General features: G+C 39.2%; 1 protein-coding gene across 2 annotated transcripts in view; it reads right to left on the bottom strand.

Moving 5' to 3' along the window:
* EFHC1 (EF-hand domain containing 1) overlaps window positions 1-14,580 on the bottom strand; it is a 70,508-nt gene extending 55,928 nt beyond the window's left edge. Inside the window, exons 1-2 of one of the 2 annotated variants that reach the window (XM_028509765.2) lie at window positions 14,404-14,580; window positions 3,217-3,438 (exon numbers count right to left, since the gene is read on the bottom strand). In XM_028509765.2, the coding sequence (XP_028365566.1) occupies window positions 3,217-3,438; window positions 14,404-14,466 (285 nt within the window). In that variant the 5' untranslated portion in view covers window positions 14,467-14,580. The remainder of the gene's footprint in view (window positions 1-3,216; window positions 3,439-14,403) is intronic. The other variant, XM_036024229.1, reaches the window with a different exon arrangement.
* Window positions 14,581-20,592: the final 6,012 nt, after the last annotated feature.

The following is a 20,592-nucleotide window of genomic DNA, read 5'->3' as shown; positions in this document are numbered from 1 at the left end:
CAATCACAGGGAAGCTAGTCCAGGTAGGAGGAACAGCATGTGCAAGACCCTGTAATGGGGGGGGAATGTGTTATAGTTTCGAGAAAATAAGAAAACTAAATCTACCGCGATTGAAACACAGTGAGTAAGGACAAGAAAGGCCCAAGAGGAAGCTGGAGAAACAGCTGGGAGGGCCAGACCCAGTGGGACTGTGAGGAACCTGTAGAGTTGGATTCTCGTCTATCACTGGGAAAGCCATGGAAATATTTTTGGTTGGTGTATGACATAATTGGATAACCATTTTTAAAAGATAAGCCTGGCTGCTCTATGGAAAATAAATTGTAAGAGTGGAGATGGAACTAAATGAACAGCTTAGCCATATATTTTAGAGATGGAAATGACAGAGCTTGTTAAATTTGGAGATGGGTTGTAAGGAAAGAGAAGAATCAAGGATGACTTTCCAGTTGGGGGATCAGAGCAGCTAGTTAGACAGACAGTGGTAATGTTTACTATACTGGTTAAGACAGGCTGAAGGCATTTTCACAGAAAAATGACACAATGTGTTTTAGGGAATAAACCAAGCACTGAACACGTTATAAGCATAAAAAACAATTACAGGACTACTACAACACTTAACAACATGTTCACATTCAACATATTGCTTGTTTGAACTATGACAGCAGGAGAGGAAATGGAAGTGGGAGCTACTTGACTTGGCAACTCACTGAAAGGAAGAAAAACCAAAAATGGCTTAGGTTTCAAGCTTTGGTGACCTTGTGGCCACATGGAAACAGCATATCTATGAGAAAAGGTGATGATCTGGGTTAAAGACACACAGAACCTGAGGTGCCCACCGCTCATCCGGGGGAAGATATCCCATGGCAGTTTCAAAAAGGTCAGAATTGGAAATATTGACAGTTGTCTACCTTGAGATGACAATTGAAACCACAAGAGTGGGTGAGATCTCTGAAGAATGTACAATAAAGAATGAGAACAGACCCTTTAAATGCATACAGTTAAAAGTGAGAAAAGAAAGGGAGGCCAGAGTAGAAGCAACCAGATAGGGAGGAAAACCAGGAGAGTGAAGAGTCAGTGGAGCAAAAGAAAAGCAAAGTTTCAAGAAGGAAGAGAAGGTCAACAATGTCAAGCATTGTAAATAGGTCAAAGAGAATACTGGCAAAAAAAAAAACCAGTTTGGGGCTTGAGGGCAGAGAGAAGTCAATTTATAAGTGATCTGACAGTCAAATGAGAACGAGAGCTGCTCAAAGGGGTCACAAGGTAGAAAGGGTTTTTAGGACAGGACAGTGTGACCTTAGGTAAAGGAGTACTTACCAGCATGTTTGAAATGGCAGTCAAAGATGAAAAAGATAATAGAAAAGAACATCAGGAACACAGAGAGGGACGTGAGCCTGGGAAGTAGAACACAGTAGGTGACGATGAAGAAAACCGTGTGGGAGCAAAGAGAAAAGACGAGAGCGCTCCCAGCAGATGTCCTGGTCCTTATCACCTGCGTAAGAAGTAAAGTTTTACTCTGAAGACAAGGCACAGTACAGAGAATGTCCAAAGTATGGACAGTTATGTTGGCTATTAAATAGACTCCAGGTAGTCCTAAAAAATGAAACAGATTTAATTCAGAAAAACTATAATTCCCTATTGCAAAAAAACCCTTAATTTCAAAACAATGTATTTAATTACTCTCTACCTCAGTATGTATGGTAAGGATCTTTTATCTAGAAATTTTGATGATCCAAGTAAAATGAATAGAAATATTAAAATGTAAGTATACTTCTTCATGCCTATTATCTTTTAAAAAGTGAATTATGAATACTATTTTTAAAGTATAAATTAAGTAATGACAATTAGCATAAAATAACACAGAAAAATATAAGAAGCCTATTACCTATTCAGGCACAATTTCTCCCTCTGCATTTCATTAATATTTTCTCATGGCATATATGACTATATACACTTTAGAATAGTTATTTGCTTTTCTTTTCCATAAAACTCAAACCTGCCAGGATTTAAAACTCGACAAACTGTTAAATACTTATCTCACTCCTCTCTTTTCACCCCCTTCCTTATCTATTAGTTTTGCAGTGTCTGTCACAGCTGTGAATGAAGATGAGAAACAAACAAAAAATAATGTAAAGAAATATCCAAACATGTAACTGATACCATTTAGTGGATTTTTAGGTTTAGCCTATGAATCAGTATGTGAATTGTTCCTATCAAATGTGTTAATTGAGATGGGGAAGAGGGGATTATATAGATTCTGGCTGATACATTAAAATTATTTTAAACTAAGTGATTATTAATGTAAATGACATAGTTCTAACACCAGACTATTTTGTAGCTTCAAATCTCCAGCTTCATAGCTATACAATAAAGGTTGACTAGCTGGATGAAAATAGTACAGGCATTTAACAAAATTAATAAAACTGAAAGACAAAAAAATAGGCTAGCAGTAAATTAGAAAAGGTAACTTATAAAAACTGGTCAGTAGTTCTGAGACCCATCTATACACAAAATCTCCACCTGGAAATGAGAATTATGAGTACTAGGGAAGCATCTAAGTTTCTTAAAAGTCCCATCTGTGATTCTACCACAGGGCCAGAGTTAAGATGACCTCACCTTAGTGGAAAGAGGAGACTCACTGACAAGGAAGATCAAGCGTGATATGGAAATGCCAACAGGTGGAAATAAGGTAACTCACGTCACAAAAGCATAAGGGTAAATGAGACACAAACAAGACGGTTATGCCACACTTTGATTATGCTATGCCAAGCCCAAAATGTTTCCTGAAAAACAAACTTAAGAAGACAGCCTGGACAAAACTGACAATAGACGGAGCTGTTGTCATGAAGACTTTTTGCATTTCATGGAGATGAAGGATTTGTCATCATTACAGAATTGAAAACTTTTAAAACATAGAAAACACAGAGCAGGTAAACACAGAACAACATGAACTCAACTTCAGAATTCATCCAACTTCTCTTTAACTGCATTTGGAAAATATTTCAGAGAAGTCTGTGGGGAATTATTTTCTGTAATCGGCTTCCTGACTAAAGAAAGGCTCTTTCAATCCTGAGTTCAGCTGTTTATGACTAAGGGTTGAGGCATCTGAAAAATCTTCTTCTCAGAGTGCTCTGGAAAACCTGTCATATTGTTGACTTTTCTGGAAACAGTTGGCTCTCAGAAATTTGAATTCACGGGATACCCTAAAATCCCAGATGATACCTTTTTGTCAAAAGCCACGTGTGCAGGAATAAAATCTGCCGGTGGGGGCTGCTTAGGTTGGCCATAAGTTAGAAGTGACGCCTTACTGGCCAACTCATCCAGGTCAGCCTGGGACAGCTGGTTGACCTGGAGCCGGTCCCCGCCTATCCCGGCCGTTGGACGTCGGGCGACTGCATAGCCGTTCCTGTAGCCCAGTGTCTGGCTTCTGTGAAATGCTGTTTTCTGAAGAAGAAAAGAAGTGTGATATTAATAAAATCTGTTTTTAAACAGATTATAAAAGGGCTAACTTTAAAAAATGTCATAACTTAAACTTTTGCTTATAAATATCACAAACCTTGTATCAAAAAGTGTACCTATAATATAAGGTCCTTATATTTTAAGCTGAAACATTTAGCCAGAAACAAGGAGGAAAGCAGCATCCTGAGTTTAAAACATAAAGCCCTGGTTCAGAACACCCAATTAATTACCAGCTCACTTCTCATGAGAAACCAATTTTAGTTTTTTTAAATAGTAATTTTTCACTTAGTCTTCCCATGTTTTTTGTCTTATCTGGTGGTCAGAAACCATGGAATCTAGAGAAGCTGGTTCTGTGAAAGCAATTTTTACCTGAAACGAAAGACCTTTCCTATTACAGTGACACTGACACATTCACAAATGTAGATATTACACACTTAAAGTAGATATTACACACTTAAAGTGTTGAACTCAGTAATTCCACCTCATCCTTTAAGGATATAGTCCAAAATTATGGGGAAAAACAATATGCCTAAAGTTGACCATTATAATGTTAGTTACAATAGTAAAAAACATAGGAAACAATCTAAAAGACAAACACATAAGTCAATAATGGAATATAGACTTAGTGGACTATTACACAGTCATTAAAATACTGGTTTTACCCTGGGTGGTGTGGCTAAGTAGATTGAGTGCCGGCCTGTGGAGCAAGGGGTTACTGGCTTGATTCCCAGTCAGGGCACATGCCTGGATTGCCAGCCAGGTCCCCAGCAGGGGGCATGTGAGAGGCAACCACACATTGATGTTTCTCTCCCTTTTTTTCCCCTTCCCTTTCCTTCTAAAAATAAATAAATGCAATCTTTAAAAAAAAACAAACACTGGTTTTAAAGACCACGTGGCAATCTGAGGGGAAATGTTTGATTTAAAAATCCCCCCAAAACAGCGTATGAAACTGTATGTGTACTACAATTACAAGCATGAAAGCATGCACCTGAAAAGACACTAGATTTGGTGAACACTCTCTGTCTGTATTACGCATTTCTGAATTATGTTGGCTTTTTTTCCCAATGGGCTAATTTTTATAGGTAATTGGGGAAAAACCAAAATATTAAATAAAAAATAAAAACATGTAAAGGAAATAATTTTGAAGACAGAGGAGACCAAAATGGTGACATAGAAGACCCTATTCGCCCTGTCCCTGCACAAAGATCAGTGATTAGACAGCTATCCATGAACCAAAAACAGCTCTGAAAGAGCTCTAAAGTCTACGTAGGAGGTTTTAGCAATACAGTGGAACAAACAAAAAAATCTGACAATAATCACACAAAAAGAGAAGGAAGAGAACTTCTTGCCTGCATCAACCCATCCCCCAAGCTGGCCTTGTTCAGTGCCAAGAGGGAATTGCCCAGCTAGAGATCCACTTGCCAGGAAAAGAAGACAGGATGTGCAACCAACTTCTCTAGTCTTTGGGGGCAGCACAGCACGAAGGTCCTACATCAGTTTCACCCCACCCAGACCAGTTGAGCTAAAGTGTACAAAGCCAGCTAGGAGCAAAGAAGAAAACCAGGTCTGCTGGCAGCAGCCACGATTGGCAATGACTGGGGTTCACAGAGAACTGCCCAGTAGACAATTCCAGAAGACTCTGACACTTACCTGAAGTCAATAGCAAGTATGGCAGCAACCACTACATACTCCCTGCAGATTTCACTGGATTTCACCCCATAGGTATTCATGTTTGCTGTCACCTTCCACACTCCTCTTTTCCCTGTCCTGGCCAGAAGTAGCCAGCTCAGGCCTCTGCAGTTGCTCAAGCACAAGATACCAGCATAGACACCAACCCCCAGCTGACCCCCTCTGCTGTGCATGAGCCTGGAGCTAGCCCCTCCAGCTGTGTCCCTGCAAGTAACTGGCCTGACCCCCAGTACAGGCCACTTGCAATGTGTATGCCCAGCAGGAGAATGTACACCTGGAAATGGGAGAGCACACTGACAACTGGGGCCTTTGCAGGTGCCAGTGAATCTGTTGTTGGCCCCAGACCTTGCTGCTTGCTCTGGCCCCCACAACTATGCATGTGTCTGCAAACAGTCCCTGCCACTACATTGCCACCTTCATCTGGCTCCCTGCAGCTGAGAAGGTGCACACCACTGGATCTGGGTCACCGCTGCTTGCTGTCCTGGTCCCTACCTGCTGGACCTGGAGGTGCCACTGAAATCCTGAACAGCTCCTGCAGCCACTGTGGAACAACTATGGTGCTTGCCAAGGACCACAGGGTTGTCAATGCTATAGACCCAGTGGTCTGAGCCCAAGAGACATCATACCTGCCCACAATCCTGCCAGACCCAGTACTGCTACACAACCCCCGCACCTGGTGCCCTGCAGCACTAGACCCAAGAGTGAAAAGCCAGAAATTTCCTGATAAAAAAAAATCAAAGTAATTGCCCCAAAGATGTTCAGAAAGCTACAACAGTACACAGATAAATGATTTAACAATATCAGGAAAACAATACAGGAACAAAATGAGAAGTTCAACAAGAGATAGAAAACATTAAAAAGAAACAAAAAGAAATTTTGGAACTGAAGAATAAAATGAGCTGAAGAATTCAATAGTAGCTTTAATGGAAGACTTAAAAAGCAGCAGAAAGAATCTGTGAGCTAGAAGGCAAATCATTTGAAATTATCCAATCAGCAGAGCAAAAAGAAAAAAGAATGAAAATGGACGAAGAAAACCTAAGGAACTTACAGGACATTAATAAGAGAAATGATGTATGCATCTTGAGAGTCCCGGAGGAGCAGAGGGAGAAAGGGGTAGAATGTTTACTTACAGAAATAATGGCTGAGAGTTTCCCAAACCTAGGGAGAGAGTTCGATATCTAAATTCATAAAGCTAATAGGTCACCTATAATTTTCAAACCAAAATAATCTTCTGCAAGACACATGATAATAAAACTGTCTAAAAGCAAAGACAAATAAATAATTTTTAAAAACAATAAAAGGAAAAAGAAATCTTTCATACTAGAGAACCTCCATAAAACTATCATGAATTTCTCAGTAGACACCTTGCAGGCCAGGAGAGAATGAGATGATATGTTCCAAGTGCTGAAAGAGAGCAACTACCAACCCAAGAATATTTTACCCAAAAAAACTGAGCTTCAGAAATAAAGGTGAGATAAAAACTTTTCCTAATAATAAAAGAATTCATCACTACTACACCTAACTTAAAAGAAATGCTGTAAGTTCTTCAAGCTGAAATAAAAAGGCATTAATTTGTAACATGAAAATATATAACAGACAGGTAAAGATAAGCATATAGTCAGATTCAGAACACCCTAATACTATAATGTGGTGATGTGTTAACTACTTAAATTTAGTATAAATGTTGAAGGACAAAAGTATTAAAACAGATATATGTTTTATGTAAGCCTCATGGTAACATTACAGCAAAAACCTACAGTGGATTCACAAAAGATAAAGAGAAGGGAATCAAAGCAAACCACTGTGGAAAATCATTAGTTCACAAAGGAAGGCAGCAAGGGAGGGAGAAATGAACAAAGGAACTACAAAACAGCTAGAAAAACAAAAGCTGGTTTTAATAAGCTCTTACCCATCAATAAGTGCACTAAATACAAATTAATTGATATCTCCAAACAAAAGGCAAGCTGGATTATTTTTTTGAAAAAGATCTAACCATATGTTACCTAGAAAAGACTCACTTCAGCTTTAAGGGCACACATGGGCTGAAAATGAAGGGATAGAAAAAGATATTCCATGCAAGTGGAAACCAAAAGAAAGCAGGGGCAGCTGTACTTATGCCATATAAAATAAACTTTAAGCCAAAAGTGGTAATGAGACACAAAGACAGTCATTATATAATAAGGGGTCAATTTGTTAAGAAGATATGACAATTGTAAACACACACGCATACATCAGAGCACCTAAATATATTAAGAAAATACTAACAGATCTGAAGAGAGAAATACAGAAAAAAACAAGAGAGGGGACTTCAATAGTCCACTTTTAACAATGGGTAGATCAGTCAGGTAGAAAATCAACAAGGAAACACTGGACTGGAACTAAGATCAAATGAACTTAATACACATATAGAACAATCCATCCAACAGTAGCAGAATCACATTTTTCTCAAGTACCCATAGACCATTATTCAGAATGGATCAGATGATAGGTCACAAAACAAGTTTCAACAGATTGAAATCACACAAAGTATCTTTTCTGATTGCAATAATACGAAGTAAGAGAAAGCTAGAAAATTCACAATATGTCAAAATTAAGCAAAACACTCCTTGAACAATCAATGGGTCAAAGAAATCAAAAGGAAATAAGAAATGCCTTGAAACAAACAAAAATGGAAACACAACATATAAAAGTCATGTGGATGCTGCAAAAGCAGTTCTAAGAGGGATTTGTATAGCAATAAATGTGTGCATTAAGAAACAAGAAAGAAAAAGAAAGATGCATATTATGGTGTCAGGATACTAGACTTACTGGGGTAATTGTTTCATAAAGTATATAAATGTCTAATCATTATGTTGTACATCTGAAATTAATATAATATTGCATTCCATCTGGAATTAAAAAATAAATTTTAAAAAAGGAACAAAATCTTAAATAAACCACTTTACTTTATACCTCAAGAAACTAGAAAAAAGAACTAAGCACAGAGTTAGCAGAAGGAAGGAAACAACAAAAACCAGAGCAGTAATAAATGAAATAGAGACAGAAAACTGATAGAAAAGATCAACAAAACTAAGAGCGAGTTTTCTGAACAGATAAACAAAATTGGCAAAACTTTAGGTAAACTAAGAAAACAAGAGGATTCAAGTAAGTAAAAACAGAAATGGAAGGAGACATAACTGATACCACAGAAATACAAAGACTCATGAGAGACTACTGTTTATAGGTATACACCAACAAACTGGACAAATGAAAATAAATGGATAAATTCCTAGAAACATACACCCTATCAAGACTAAATCATGAATACATAGAAAATATGAACAGACCATAATGAATAAGGATATTGAATTAGTAATCAATAATCAACCAATAAGAATAACCCGGAATCAAACATTTTATTTTATTTTATTTTTTTTGGTGTAATTATCCTCACTTTTTTTTCCCCATTTTTTTATTGTTGTTCAAGTACAGGTATCTCCATTTTACTCCCACCACCTCCCACCCTCAATCCTACCCCCTTTGGCTTTGTCCATGTGTCCTTTATATATGTTCCTTGATGATCCTTCACATTTTCCCCCATTATCACCCTCCCCCCTCCCCTCTGGTCCCTGTCAGTTTGTTCTTTATTTTAATGTCTGTGGTTATATTTCACTTGCTTGTTTGTTGTGTTGATTAGGTTCTAATTATAGGTAAGATCAAATGGTATTTATCTTTCACCACCTGGCTTATTTCACTTAGCACAATGCTCTCCAGATCCATCCATGCTGTCACAAAGGGTAGGAGAATCTTCTTTCTTTCTGCTGTGTAGTATTCCATCATGTAAATGTACCAAAGTTTTTTGATCCACTCATTTACTGATGGGCACTTAGGTTGCTTCCAACACTTGGCTATTGTAAATTGTACTGCTATGAACATTGGGATGCATAGGTTCTTTTGGATGGGTGTTTCAGGATTCTTAGGGTATAATCCCAGCAGTGGAATTGCTGGGCCAAAATACAGTTCCATTTTTAGCTTTCTGAGGGAATTCAGAAAACTAAATGTGTTTTCCACAGTGGAAAACTAAATACTGTTTTCCACAGTGGATGCATCAGTCTGCATTCCCACCAACAGTGCACTAGGGTTCCCTTTTCTTCACAACCTCACCAGGACTTATAGTTTGTTAATTTGTTAATGATGACTATTCTGACTGGTGTGAAGTGGTATCTCATTGTGGTTTTAAGTTGCATCTCTCTGATGGATAGTGATGCTGGGCATCCCTTCATATGTCTCTGGGCCCTCTGTATGTCCTCCTTGGAGTAGTGTCTGTTAAAGTCCCTTGTGTATTTTGCAATTGGGTTGTTTGTCTTCCTGGAGTGGAGTCGGGTGAGTTCTTTGTATATTTTGGAGATCAAACCCTTGTCTAAGGTATCATTGGCAAATATATTTTCCCATATGGTCAGTTCCCTTTTCATTTTGATGTTTTCTTTAGCCACGTGGAAGCTTTTTATTTTGATGAAGTCCCATTTGTTTATTCTCTCTTTTATATCCCTGGCTCTAGGGGATGTATTGGTGAAAATAATGCTGTGTGGAATATCTAAGATTTTCCTGCCTATGTTCTCCTTTAGGACTTTTATGGTATCAAGACTTATATTTAAGTCTTTTATCCATCTTGAGTTTATTTTTGTGTATGGTGTAAGTTGGTGGTCAAGTCTCATTTTTTTGCATGCAGTTGTCCAGTTCTCCTAATACCATTTGTTGAAGAGGCTATCTTTGCTCCATTTTATGCTGCTGCCCCCATTGTTGAATCTTAATTGACTGTAGAGACTTGGGCTTATTTCTGGACTCTCTATTCTGTTCCATTGATCCATGTGTCTGTTCTTATGCCAGTACCAGAATGTTTTGATTACCATGGCCTGGTGATACAGTTTGATATCAGGCATTGTGATCCTTCCTATTTCTTTTCCAAAATTGCTGTAGCTATTCAGGGTCATTTATAGTTCAGAACCAAATATTTTAAAAAGAATTAATCCAAATCCTTCTCAAACTCTTCCAAAACACTGAAGAGGAAGGACACTCCCAAATTCATTTTGTAAGGCCAGCATTACCCTGATACCAAAACCAGATGAGGACAATACAAGAAAAGAAAATTACAGACCAGTATCCCTGATGAAATAAGATATAAAACAATCAACAAAATATTAGTAAACTAAATTCAACAGCTTATTAAAAGGATCATATACCATGATCAAATGGGATTTATCTCTGAGATGCAAGGATGGTTTAACATAGCACAAACCAATAAATGTGATACACCACATTCATAGAATGAAAGATAAAAATCATATGATAGTCTCCGGAGCAGAGTGGAGGGCAGCCAGTCCAGAGGACGCGCCCGGTCTGCACAGGTCGCCTGGCAACAAGTGTTTACAGTCACCTTTGAAAACTGTGGTCTGTCCCTGAGCGGAGCGAGTTCCATTATGTAGACTTATCAACTATGCTAAGTGCTTTTTAGATTGCTTAAAACTTTTTCAAGATTTTGAAAGATGTATAAGGTTAAGTTTGCAAATATAATGGAAATGCTGTATATCTTTTGGAGTGGTAAAATCCATGTTGGGATTTTAAAGAGAAGATGTTGTAATAATGCTGTGTAAGTAATATTTTAATGTCTCTTTTTGCCTGTTTTCTATTTCAGTACATTCATTATGGTGAATGTTCATAGCATTATAATTGCTTAGCCATTGGGTAATAACATTTGTTAGTGGAGATTGGAAAATTTATTTGTGAAATTCTGCAGAATTCATTTTTCTATTTCCAATATTTGCTGAAGTTAAATAAAAATTTTCAAGCCATTGATGTAATAAAATACGAAACAAAACAAAAAAAAATCATATGATACTCTCAATAGATGAATAAAAGATAGTACAACATCCATTCAGGATAAAAACTCTCAACAAATTGAATATAGAAGGAACATACCTCAACATAGTAACAGACATATATGACAAGCCCATAGATAGTTAACATCATACTCAATGATGAAAGGTTGAAAGATTTTCCTCTAAGAGCAGGACCAAGACAAGGATGCCCACTCTCACCACTCCTATTCAACATAGTTCTGGAAGTCCTAGCCAGAGCAATTAGACTAGAAAAAGAAATAGTAGGAAGGGAAGAAGTAAAGCACTCTTTGTTTGCAGACAATATAATCTTACATTTAGAAAACTCTAAAGACTAAACCAAAAAAAAAACCTGTTATAACTAATCAACAAATTCAGTAAATTTAGAAGATACAAAATCAACATTCAAAAAATCAGCTGTGTTTCTATTCATTAACAATGAAATATCTGAAAAATAAAGAAAACAATCCCATTCACAATAGCATGAAAAACAATAAAATACTTAGGAATAAATTTAACCAAGGAGGTGAAATATCTGTATACCGAAAACTATAAAACTTTGATGAAATAAATTGAAGATATAAACAAATGGAAAGATAACTTGTGTTCATGGCTGGAAGGCTTAATATTATTAAAATGTTCATAACACCCAAAGTAATCTACATATTTAATGCAATTTCTACTGAAATTCCAATGGCAGTTTTCACAGAAGAAAGAAATCCTAAAATTTATGACACCACAAAAGACTCTGAATAGCCAAAGCAATGCTAAGAAAGAACAACAAAGCTGGAGGTATCATACTTCCTGATTTCAAATTATGATGACCCTTTAACAAAACAAGTTTGAAATATGCAGGTCCATTTATAGGTGATTTTTTTTCAGTTGACCCAGTGTTGTTCAAGGGTCAATTCTGTGGTTAGGAATCCACATATGCAGAGGGTCGACTATAATTATATGCAAATTTTCTACTGTGCAGGAGGTATACACCCATAGTCCTGAGTTGTTAAAGGGTCAACTCTAGTATGTATATTACAAAGCTATAGTAATTAAAACGGTAGTGGTAATCATTGTGCAAAATATGTGTCTCAAATCAACCAGCTGCACATTTAAACTTACACAATGTTATATGTCAATTATAGTTCAATAAAGCTGGAAAAGAAAATGGAAAGAAAAATTAGAGGTTAATTTGATGGAATTTTTTCCTTTTTCTGTTTTTTGTAATGGTAGGTTACTTTCAAAATCATATGTATATGTATGTACCTATATTATAGATATACATACACACATATATACATAAGATTTAGGCTATATCATAAAATATATTTTTAATGAAAGAATGGCTTACTTATCTACCTATTTTGTTTTTAGCCCAACCTACCATTTTCAAGATCTGTACTAACCAAAAAGGTATAATGGAGTAAATTTCTTTTGCTATAAGAGTTATGAACTATAGATTTTTTTTGGGGGGGGGGTCACAAGTCAGTTGACAAGAGCTGCTCCAGATGCATAATACAAATAACAGAACAAAATGGGCCCAGTTGACTTTTTGAGTGGGTAGTTTGTGTAACTCCAAGCTCCTCCTCTTCCACCTCTAAAGACGGAAGTAACATCAGCTGCTTCATTTGCTTTCCTGGTTTCAGAGAGATATCGATTCCATCACTCAGCATATGACCTTTTTAGTGGATCCTTGTGGGCATCCCAGGCAAAACAACCTAAGGCCTCCCTACCCTTCTTAGTCATTATGAATCTTAATGCTGTGAGAGTTATACACATTCAGTCCTTCAGTGCCGAAGGCAGTGACCATGTTTTTCAAGTTTCAGGTAAGACAAAATGTATTTAAAATATGAAATATGTCCAATGCATAGTTTATCTTACTTGTAGTATGGCCATATGTCTTAGAGCTTGGCACCTCCAGCCCACACCTCTGTAATCAACACTCCCTTGTGGGTAACTGGCACTCATCAACACAAAATGCTTAGGCTGCTCCACACAGGGCAGCAATGAGCCTACAACATTTTCTAAATTATATAAAACTTAAAAGACCACTGAAGTGAAAAATCTATCATGCAGGAATAATTTGAAGAAGAGATTCAGAATCCAAATTTCCTCACCAAACTTTCAATTTTAATTCATTCTTATCCCCAATAAGTTGACTGTGTATTTTATCTTACCTTTATGACCATGAAGAGGAACTTTTAGCTTAAATTATTAAACTATTTATATATAAATTGTTACTATATCATCTATGCTATCAGCCTACTGAATCTCAATATTGATCTTCCAACATATATTTCAGTAACCCTGTTAGAATTAAAACAAATACTAAATAATTTTGTCAAGGGCTAAACTATGTTAGGAGAGAAAAAGCTTTTTTTCTCTCTTCAATGTTGTCTAGAGAATGTCACTAAATACACTTAAGGTCAGGAAGGGGCAAAACAAAATCTAAGCATGAATCTTTTATTAAAATGTTAGCTTGAAAATAATAGGGCTAGGAGTCGGAAAAAATTAATCAGTTGTAGTTGAAGGAACTGAAATGGAATTATCTTCTATAAAGCCAGGAAGGATGGTTTGGGAGAAAGGTAGGCCTGTGTTGAGAGTTTAACTTTTGGAGGAATAATTTAGAAAGAAGATAAAAACAAGAATGGGGAGAAGGTAGGACCAAACTGTACAACAGAAAAGGGAAGGGGCTGGGTAGAAGCATAAATGAGAAGGGTGCAGACTGCGGGAAAGGGCCTGGGAAAGAAGAGGATGAGTTGAAATGATATATAAGACGGAAATGGAGCTGGGGGTGTGAAAGGTTACTTGATCTAGGATTCAGGAGAAGGAGGAAGCAGGGAGAGAATGATTGGCCTGGGGAGAAAGGGTGGGATGGCGCTGTGGTAATGAGGATGGAGGTGTAGAGATGCTGAGTAGGAGAAAGGGCGGAGGCTAGTGGAGAGGTGGTAAGGGGTTAAGGATGGACCTGGGAAGAGAGGGGTACAGTGCGGGAGAATGAGAGTGGGAGAGACAATAAAGAGAGAGCTTGGGAGGAAGATGGGGGAGGGAAACAGTGATCTAGAGGGACAAGAAGCAGGGGCTAGAGCGGCAAGGAAGAACAGGGCTAAGTCAATAGCCTGAATGAATGAAAGTAACAGATTGCCGAGGTGGAGTGGAAAAACTAGAAAGGGATGGAGCGGCGGATAACGGATAGGATTGAGAGGGTGAGGCTGAGTGGGGGAGGACGACAGAACTGCGGCGGGGAAGAGAAAAGAGGGTCGCTGCAGAGGACAGGTTTGAAGGGAGAGAGAACAATCTTGGGTGGAGAAGAGAGAGGGCGGCGAGCCCTCCCGAAGCCTCCGAGGGTGGGGACAGTTAGAGACAGGTAGGAGCTGGGCGGAGAAGTTCTCACCGTGGAGTCTGTAAACGACGTGCCCGGCAGAAAGGGCAGGCCATGTACGGGGTTCGACACCATCGCAGCCTCCACGCCACTGCCACCTCGGACTGGTTTTTTGTCTTCCCTGGTTGCCCCGGCGACCAGACGCCTACTTTGGCCTTCTGAAGCTCCATGGTAACGCCAAACAGGGCGAACACCATTGAATGGAGGGAGGGGCCTGAGGCACAAGAGTGGCAGGTGTGCGCATGCGCCTCTATCCGGACTTTGCGTTCTCGCGGGGAGCAGAGCTAGCTGAAAAGGGCGCGGTTACTGGGCATTTTGGAGCTGACTCCGCCCCTCTCGTCTCTGAGCGCCGGGCTGTGGGAACTGGTGGGCGGGGCGGGAGGAGGTGTTTGGGGGGACACCTCGGTTCTCGCGGTGAAGTCCAGCGGTCAGGGCGGGCCCTCGGATGAATCAAAGTAGAAGGGAAGTTCTTTTTTCTCCCCGGGTTCTCACCGCGCCTCCCGACGTCCTGAGCTCAAGCGCTTTCTCCCAGCTGTAGGAAAAAGGCTCTGGTCCCAGTTCACAATGAAGTGTAAATGGACAGAGCAGTCACAGAGATGTAAATTACAGTGTAAGGAATATTGTCAGTAGTATCTAATAACTATGTATGTGCCAGATGGGTTCTTGAAATATCGAGGACCACACTACAGAGTACTCGATTGTCCATGTTATACATTTGAAACTGATACAGAATAATATTAAATGTAAACTAAAATTAAAATTTTTTTTAAAAAAGGATATTACCGACCCTGATGGTGCTTCTGGGGGTCAGGGGCTGGGATTATTCATGGTTCTCTCTCTGTTGCTTAAGGACGTTCTATGAACTAATGCTACCATCTTGCCCCTAATCCTCTCTCCACTACATTATCTTTTTTTCCACGTTTGTTTTTCTTTCTTCTACTGTTAATCCCTGCAGTTCTTCACCCTCTCAATTCTTTCAGGCATGGCTTTGCATATTTGGCTCAGGACACTCAATGTTTGTTGACTGAAAACCTACAGGATGGTCATCTCAAGTCTAATCTCTAGTTGATGAAAAGAGCAGATCTGCAAGGGGAAACCCATCTTCTTCAGAGAGGAAACTCTAAAAAATCTGAAGACTAAAATAAATGAGGTGAAATATTCTCAGAACCATAACTATTCTCATCTTTGGTGCTTTTTACAAAACTTAGTTAAATTTTTATTCCTTAAAAGAAAATGTAACCCTCTTTCTGAAACATTTGCAAAAAGAAAAAGAAAACAATTCATTAGAACTGCGGAGCTTAAAAATAAAGAGCAAACAAAACCCTGGTGCCCAGACATTGGATTTATTACATCTGAAATGGGCCCCAGGAACCTGATTTTTATAACAGCTCTTTCTGTTCATGTAAACAATAATATAAACAGAGCCACTTTAAAATGGAGGTGGAGCTGCCACATCAGAGGAACTGCCTTGCAGGTCTTATGTCTCAAATCTCTGGAATGTTAGACAAAATAAATTTTGGACTGGTCCTAAGCCACCATGTCCCTCGTAAAAGAACTGTTTGCAAAGATAACAAGAAAGCAATTATTATGGCTACTGAACTGCTAAATTGGACTGCACTGAAAAATTAAAAACACTGTTCAGGATTAACATGTTAACACTATGTTATCTGCACGAATAGAAGTAGTTTCATTCTACTCATGTGATTGTTCCCCTTCCCTTTCTCAGAAATACCCACTATCTTTTTTTCCTAGTCAGAACACTCTTTGGGCTTCTGCCTCAATTGTTGATTCCTGAATAGCCATTCTTATTTTTTTTTAAGATTTTATTTACTTATTTTTAGAGAGGGAAGGGAGGGAGAAAGAGAAAGAGAGAAACATCAATGTGCGGTTGCTGGAGGCCATGGCCTGCAACCCAGGCTTGTGCCCTGACTGGGAATCGAACCTGCGATGCTTTGGTTCGTAGTCCGAGCTCAATCCACTGAGCTATGCTAGCCAGGGCCTAGCTATTCTTATTGATCTTAATAAATACTTGTTGTATCTCACTCTAAAAGGCCTTTTTATTTTTAAGTTAACAATAATGAGCCAATTTAGGAACACTATAGAGTAGCAAGCCAGGCATAGAAGGCATATCTCCAAGTCATCAGTAGATTACTACCAGCACAGACAAAAGCTTTAGTTCTATTGCTGCTTGTCAGAGCAAATCCCCCTGTTGGGTTTCACTAATGGTCATGAAGCTCAGGGGACCCAGAATGTGAATCCACTGGTGGCTTTCTGCCACACCTCGCCCCAAGAGTTTTTTTTCTACGAAATATTCCTCTCCCCTTACCTTTTCTGTTTCCTGTTCCCTCCTTTTAAACCTTTTTAAATTTTAATTTTCTATTGGTATATTATCTTAATGCAGGCATTTAATACATTTTAAAATATTAATGAATTGATTAGCATTGATGAACTTACTGGAAACTTTCAAGTATCTGTCTACCACATTATATCTTGGCAACTGACCTAAGATGGAAACCAGCCACTAGGAGAATATTTCAAGTTGGCAAGTTCAAACTTCAAAGAGAACATGCTTCTCCTACTTCTCTCTGCCTCATGGATGCCAAATACCCAGAATCACTGATAACTAGAATCATTGCTGACTTTTCATGACAGTCTGAAACCCTTACCACTTATATGATCCCTCTCTCTGCTCTCTTAATAAAAGTAAATCCATGGCATTAGGAAACACTTTGAAAAGCCCTTCTGGACTGTGTGCTTGCACTGGGATCCATGTTCCCTGGGTTGGGTAAGGAAGAAGACCATGGGGGCTGGAAAGGGTGAGTCATGCCTAAGCCTATTATCCATTGTGTCATATGCTTCTATTTGAGGAATGCCCTCTGCTCAAAAGCCTTTCTTGCCCAGAAAAGCACACCAGTTAAATGGTCAATGGAGTGCTTTTAACTACTTTCAGACCCTAGAAAAGAAAGGTGAAGAAAATTTCTCTCCATCTATGATGTCATAAAAATGTCATCACTTCTGATGAGGGAAAGTCAGGCAGTTTTGCATCAGTGTTAAAAAAGCACAAGTACAGGGCTGTGAAGAATGGAAAAAAAGAAAAGACGGCTTTGGAAAACTGCTTGAACCCTTGAGAAGGTTCGGCATGATTAAGCGTTTATACCCCATTTCTCCCAAACATGACTTCTCAAGATGGATTGCACTTCAGTCCGAACTCACCGTTTCCCACTTTGTGGACCAAATAGAAGAAGGCAGGAACCTGACCATTTCTTAGCTGAAGTAGAAAGTGCCATGGTTTGCAGACTGTGCATAATGCCTGGGCTCACAAGACCACAGAGGTGTTGCATGGCCTGAGCAGGTTGTTTCAAAGCTTGGGGAATGAAAAGTATGGAAACATCAGGCTGCCAGATGGCCATGCCTGAACCGGTGCCATGCTGGACTCTTGAGGAGTGGCATAGGTGAGCACCCACTCAAAATAAACATCTCCTTTGTCAGCATTTTCCCCAGAGCTGGCTTTATGCGGAATTTAATTTCAATGCTATGACATTATTCTTCAGTACCTAAAAATCACTGGACGAATATCTAACTGAGCAGTGTGTGCATAGGCTGGCATCTTACTATTTCTGCACTGATTTGGCGCTCTTCCTCCCTCTGCTGGGTGGAAATAGTACAGCATGGTTTCTGAAAAACAAACCCAATTACACACCTGTAAATTCGAAAGGTTGGGGGTGTGCCTAGTGTTTGAATATGGAGACAAGACTTTGCAAGAGAGTGTCCCTAAGCCAGGGTGCTCTCTACCATTCATTTCCATCATTCTTTGGTTTATCTCTGTAATCTCTTACATAAAAAGAGTGATAAACAAACAAACAAATGAACAAAGTGCCCAGTAAACCACTTTGATCTTTACAAAGTGTGATCTTTACATAGTGATTGCCAAGCAGATTCTGGAGCAGATTTAGGACCCACAGAAAATTTTCATTTGACACAAAAATCACACAATTTGGGTTTAGACTATTTTAGTCTTGCCATGGGTTCCTGCCAAGCATTTGAATACTTGTGTTCCTGCTGCTTTTTCCTCCCTTATGTCAAACCCCCATTCTATGACTATAGCTGATTCAGTTGGAATTCCCTTCCTGCTGAAAAAGCCTATCAAACTTTACCTGAGTTTATGGTGAGAGCTGAAGAGTAGAGGCAAGAATCCAGGTGAGCAGTTGTCAACATCGGGCTCAGGAGCATCTGCTTCAACAGCGTGGTGTCAGATGGGAAACATTTTTCTTCTGACCACACTGCAACTCTTTTTTTCCCTCTGTATTTGACATCCTACCACAGGTTCTACTGCATTCACACATTTGATAAATTACTCATCAGCAGATCCTCTGAGTTTATGTTTGAGACCAGCAAACCCCATTTCCCTCTTTAACGTAGTATAGGTGAGGGGAGGAAGGTGTCCGCTGATGCCGGTGATACTCAGTGACACCCAGACGGAGTATTGCGGAGGGAACGTGAAGGAAAGCAAGAAATTCCCTACTACTACACATGCAAAACTCATCAAAATAAAACCTATTTTGATCTGTTATGAGTGGAGAGAAATCCCTTCCAAGGGCAGACAGTGCCCACTCTGGCGAGAGACTTCTGGGAGCCCGTGGAAGAGGGTGGACGCATGTGTATAGAACCCGCAGAACCCTGCTTGGAGTAAAGTGATAGAAATCATAATAATGACAATGATTGCCTGGGCACTTACTGAACACAAACTTTGTGCTAAGGTATATGCCCACAATAAAATCAGTCATATTCTGAAACAATTTGTCTTGCTTGAAAAAGAAAGAACACTGAATTGAATAAAATGTTTTTCTTTAAGAAACTGAGCCCAAACTAGTGCTCAAATTCACTTGAATGAGGGGTGGGTTGTATTTAATAGGTCCTGAAGAGGAGGAAAGACTTACTACAGAAGGGTAGGGAAATAATTTGAGGGTAGTTGGTAGTTCTTAAAACTGGTTTTGAGTCCTTGAAAATCTTTGAGGTGGTTACAGGTGGCTTCGGAGATGGACATTTATAACATAACTAGGTCCACATCGAATTCTAGCACAAAATATAGTTAAGGATCTCCCCATTGGTAATGCTTCAAAAGTAACAGTGTAAGGACTGTTGCTTGGCCAAAATGTCTAGAAATATACCAAGCACTGCGTCTTTAGGTTTATTTCATTTATCAGGGGGAAAAATCGCATTACGTTTCCCTCTCATTTCTCCACTTCTAATCCACACAATTAGTAATGGAGAAGTTAGACCAAAAGGCCTTCTATATTCACGTAACTTTGGTGTTCATAATGTGGACTCTGGATTCCAGAGCCTGAGTTTCTGTGAGATCCCAGGACTTACTAGCTGGGTAGTCATGGGCAAATTTTCCTATCAGTTTCCCCCTTGGTAAAATTGGGGCAATAATAGTACCTGCTTCATAGGGTTATATGAGGGTTAAATGAAAGACTCTAAGGAAATAGCTCAGCTAAAGACTTGGCCAGGAGTGAGCACTAGATAACGTAAGCCGTTATTATTTTTATTCCTAGTTCATAGACTCTGCCCTGGATGTTTCATTGCATTTTGCCCAGATGATGGCCCAGAGTAAAAACCAGAGCCAGCAGAACGAGAAAACATGCACTGCCTGTCTGGGAGGTGGAAGTCAACATTCTGGGCATTTAAAAAACGATCTCGGAAGAATCTGGGAAGAATCCCTGAGCATAATGTGTACACAGGCCAGGCCCACTGATAAAATATCTTGATGGTAACCTGGTTTTGTGTAGATTGCATGGAGCAGAATTTGCTCTGTTTTTTAAAGGAAATGTAATAATGCGGTTAATTAGTCCATATATTGATAGAAAAACAGCCACCCTCCATTTCCTTGGGCAAAATTTTTCCCCACATACCTTGTCCTGAAGTCACAGTGAGAACTAAAGCCCTTGTAAGGTTTTCACAATCTGTCCTCATCTCCTCCTCTGCTCACGCTGTTCCTGCTGGCACGGGGTCTTCGCACTTCTTTCCTCTGCTTGGGAGAGAGACAGCTGGCTCCCTCGCTAACCTTTTTGTCTCCCCTGATCCTGTTTAAAACATCATACTCACCCACGACCCCTGGCCTATTTTTCCTTTTCTGAATTTCTCCTTGGCACCATCATCTTAGAAGATACATACTGTACCATTTATTTGGTTCATGGTTTG

The sequence above is a fragment of the Phyllostomus discolor genome, chromosome 4 (assembly GCF_004126475.2).
Source record: "Phyllostomus discolor isolate MPI-MPIP mPhyDis1 chromosome 4, mPhyDis1.pri.v3, whole genome shotgun sequence".
Classification (NCBI taxonomy): Eukaryota; Metazoa; Chordata; class Mammalia; order Chiroptera; family Phyllostomidae; genus Phyllostomus; species Phyllostomus discolor.
The sequence above is the reverse complement of the archived record's forward strand: the minus strand, read 5'-3'. Positions and strand labels throughout refer to the sequence as shown.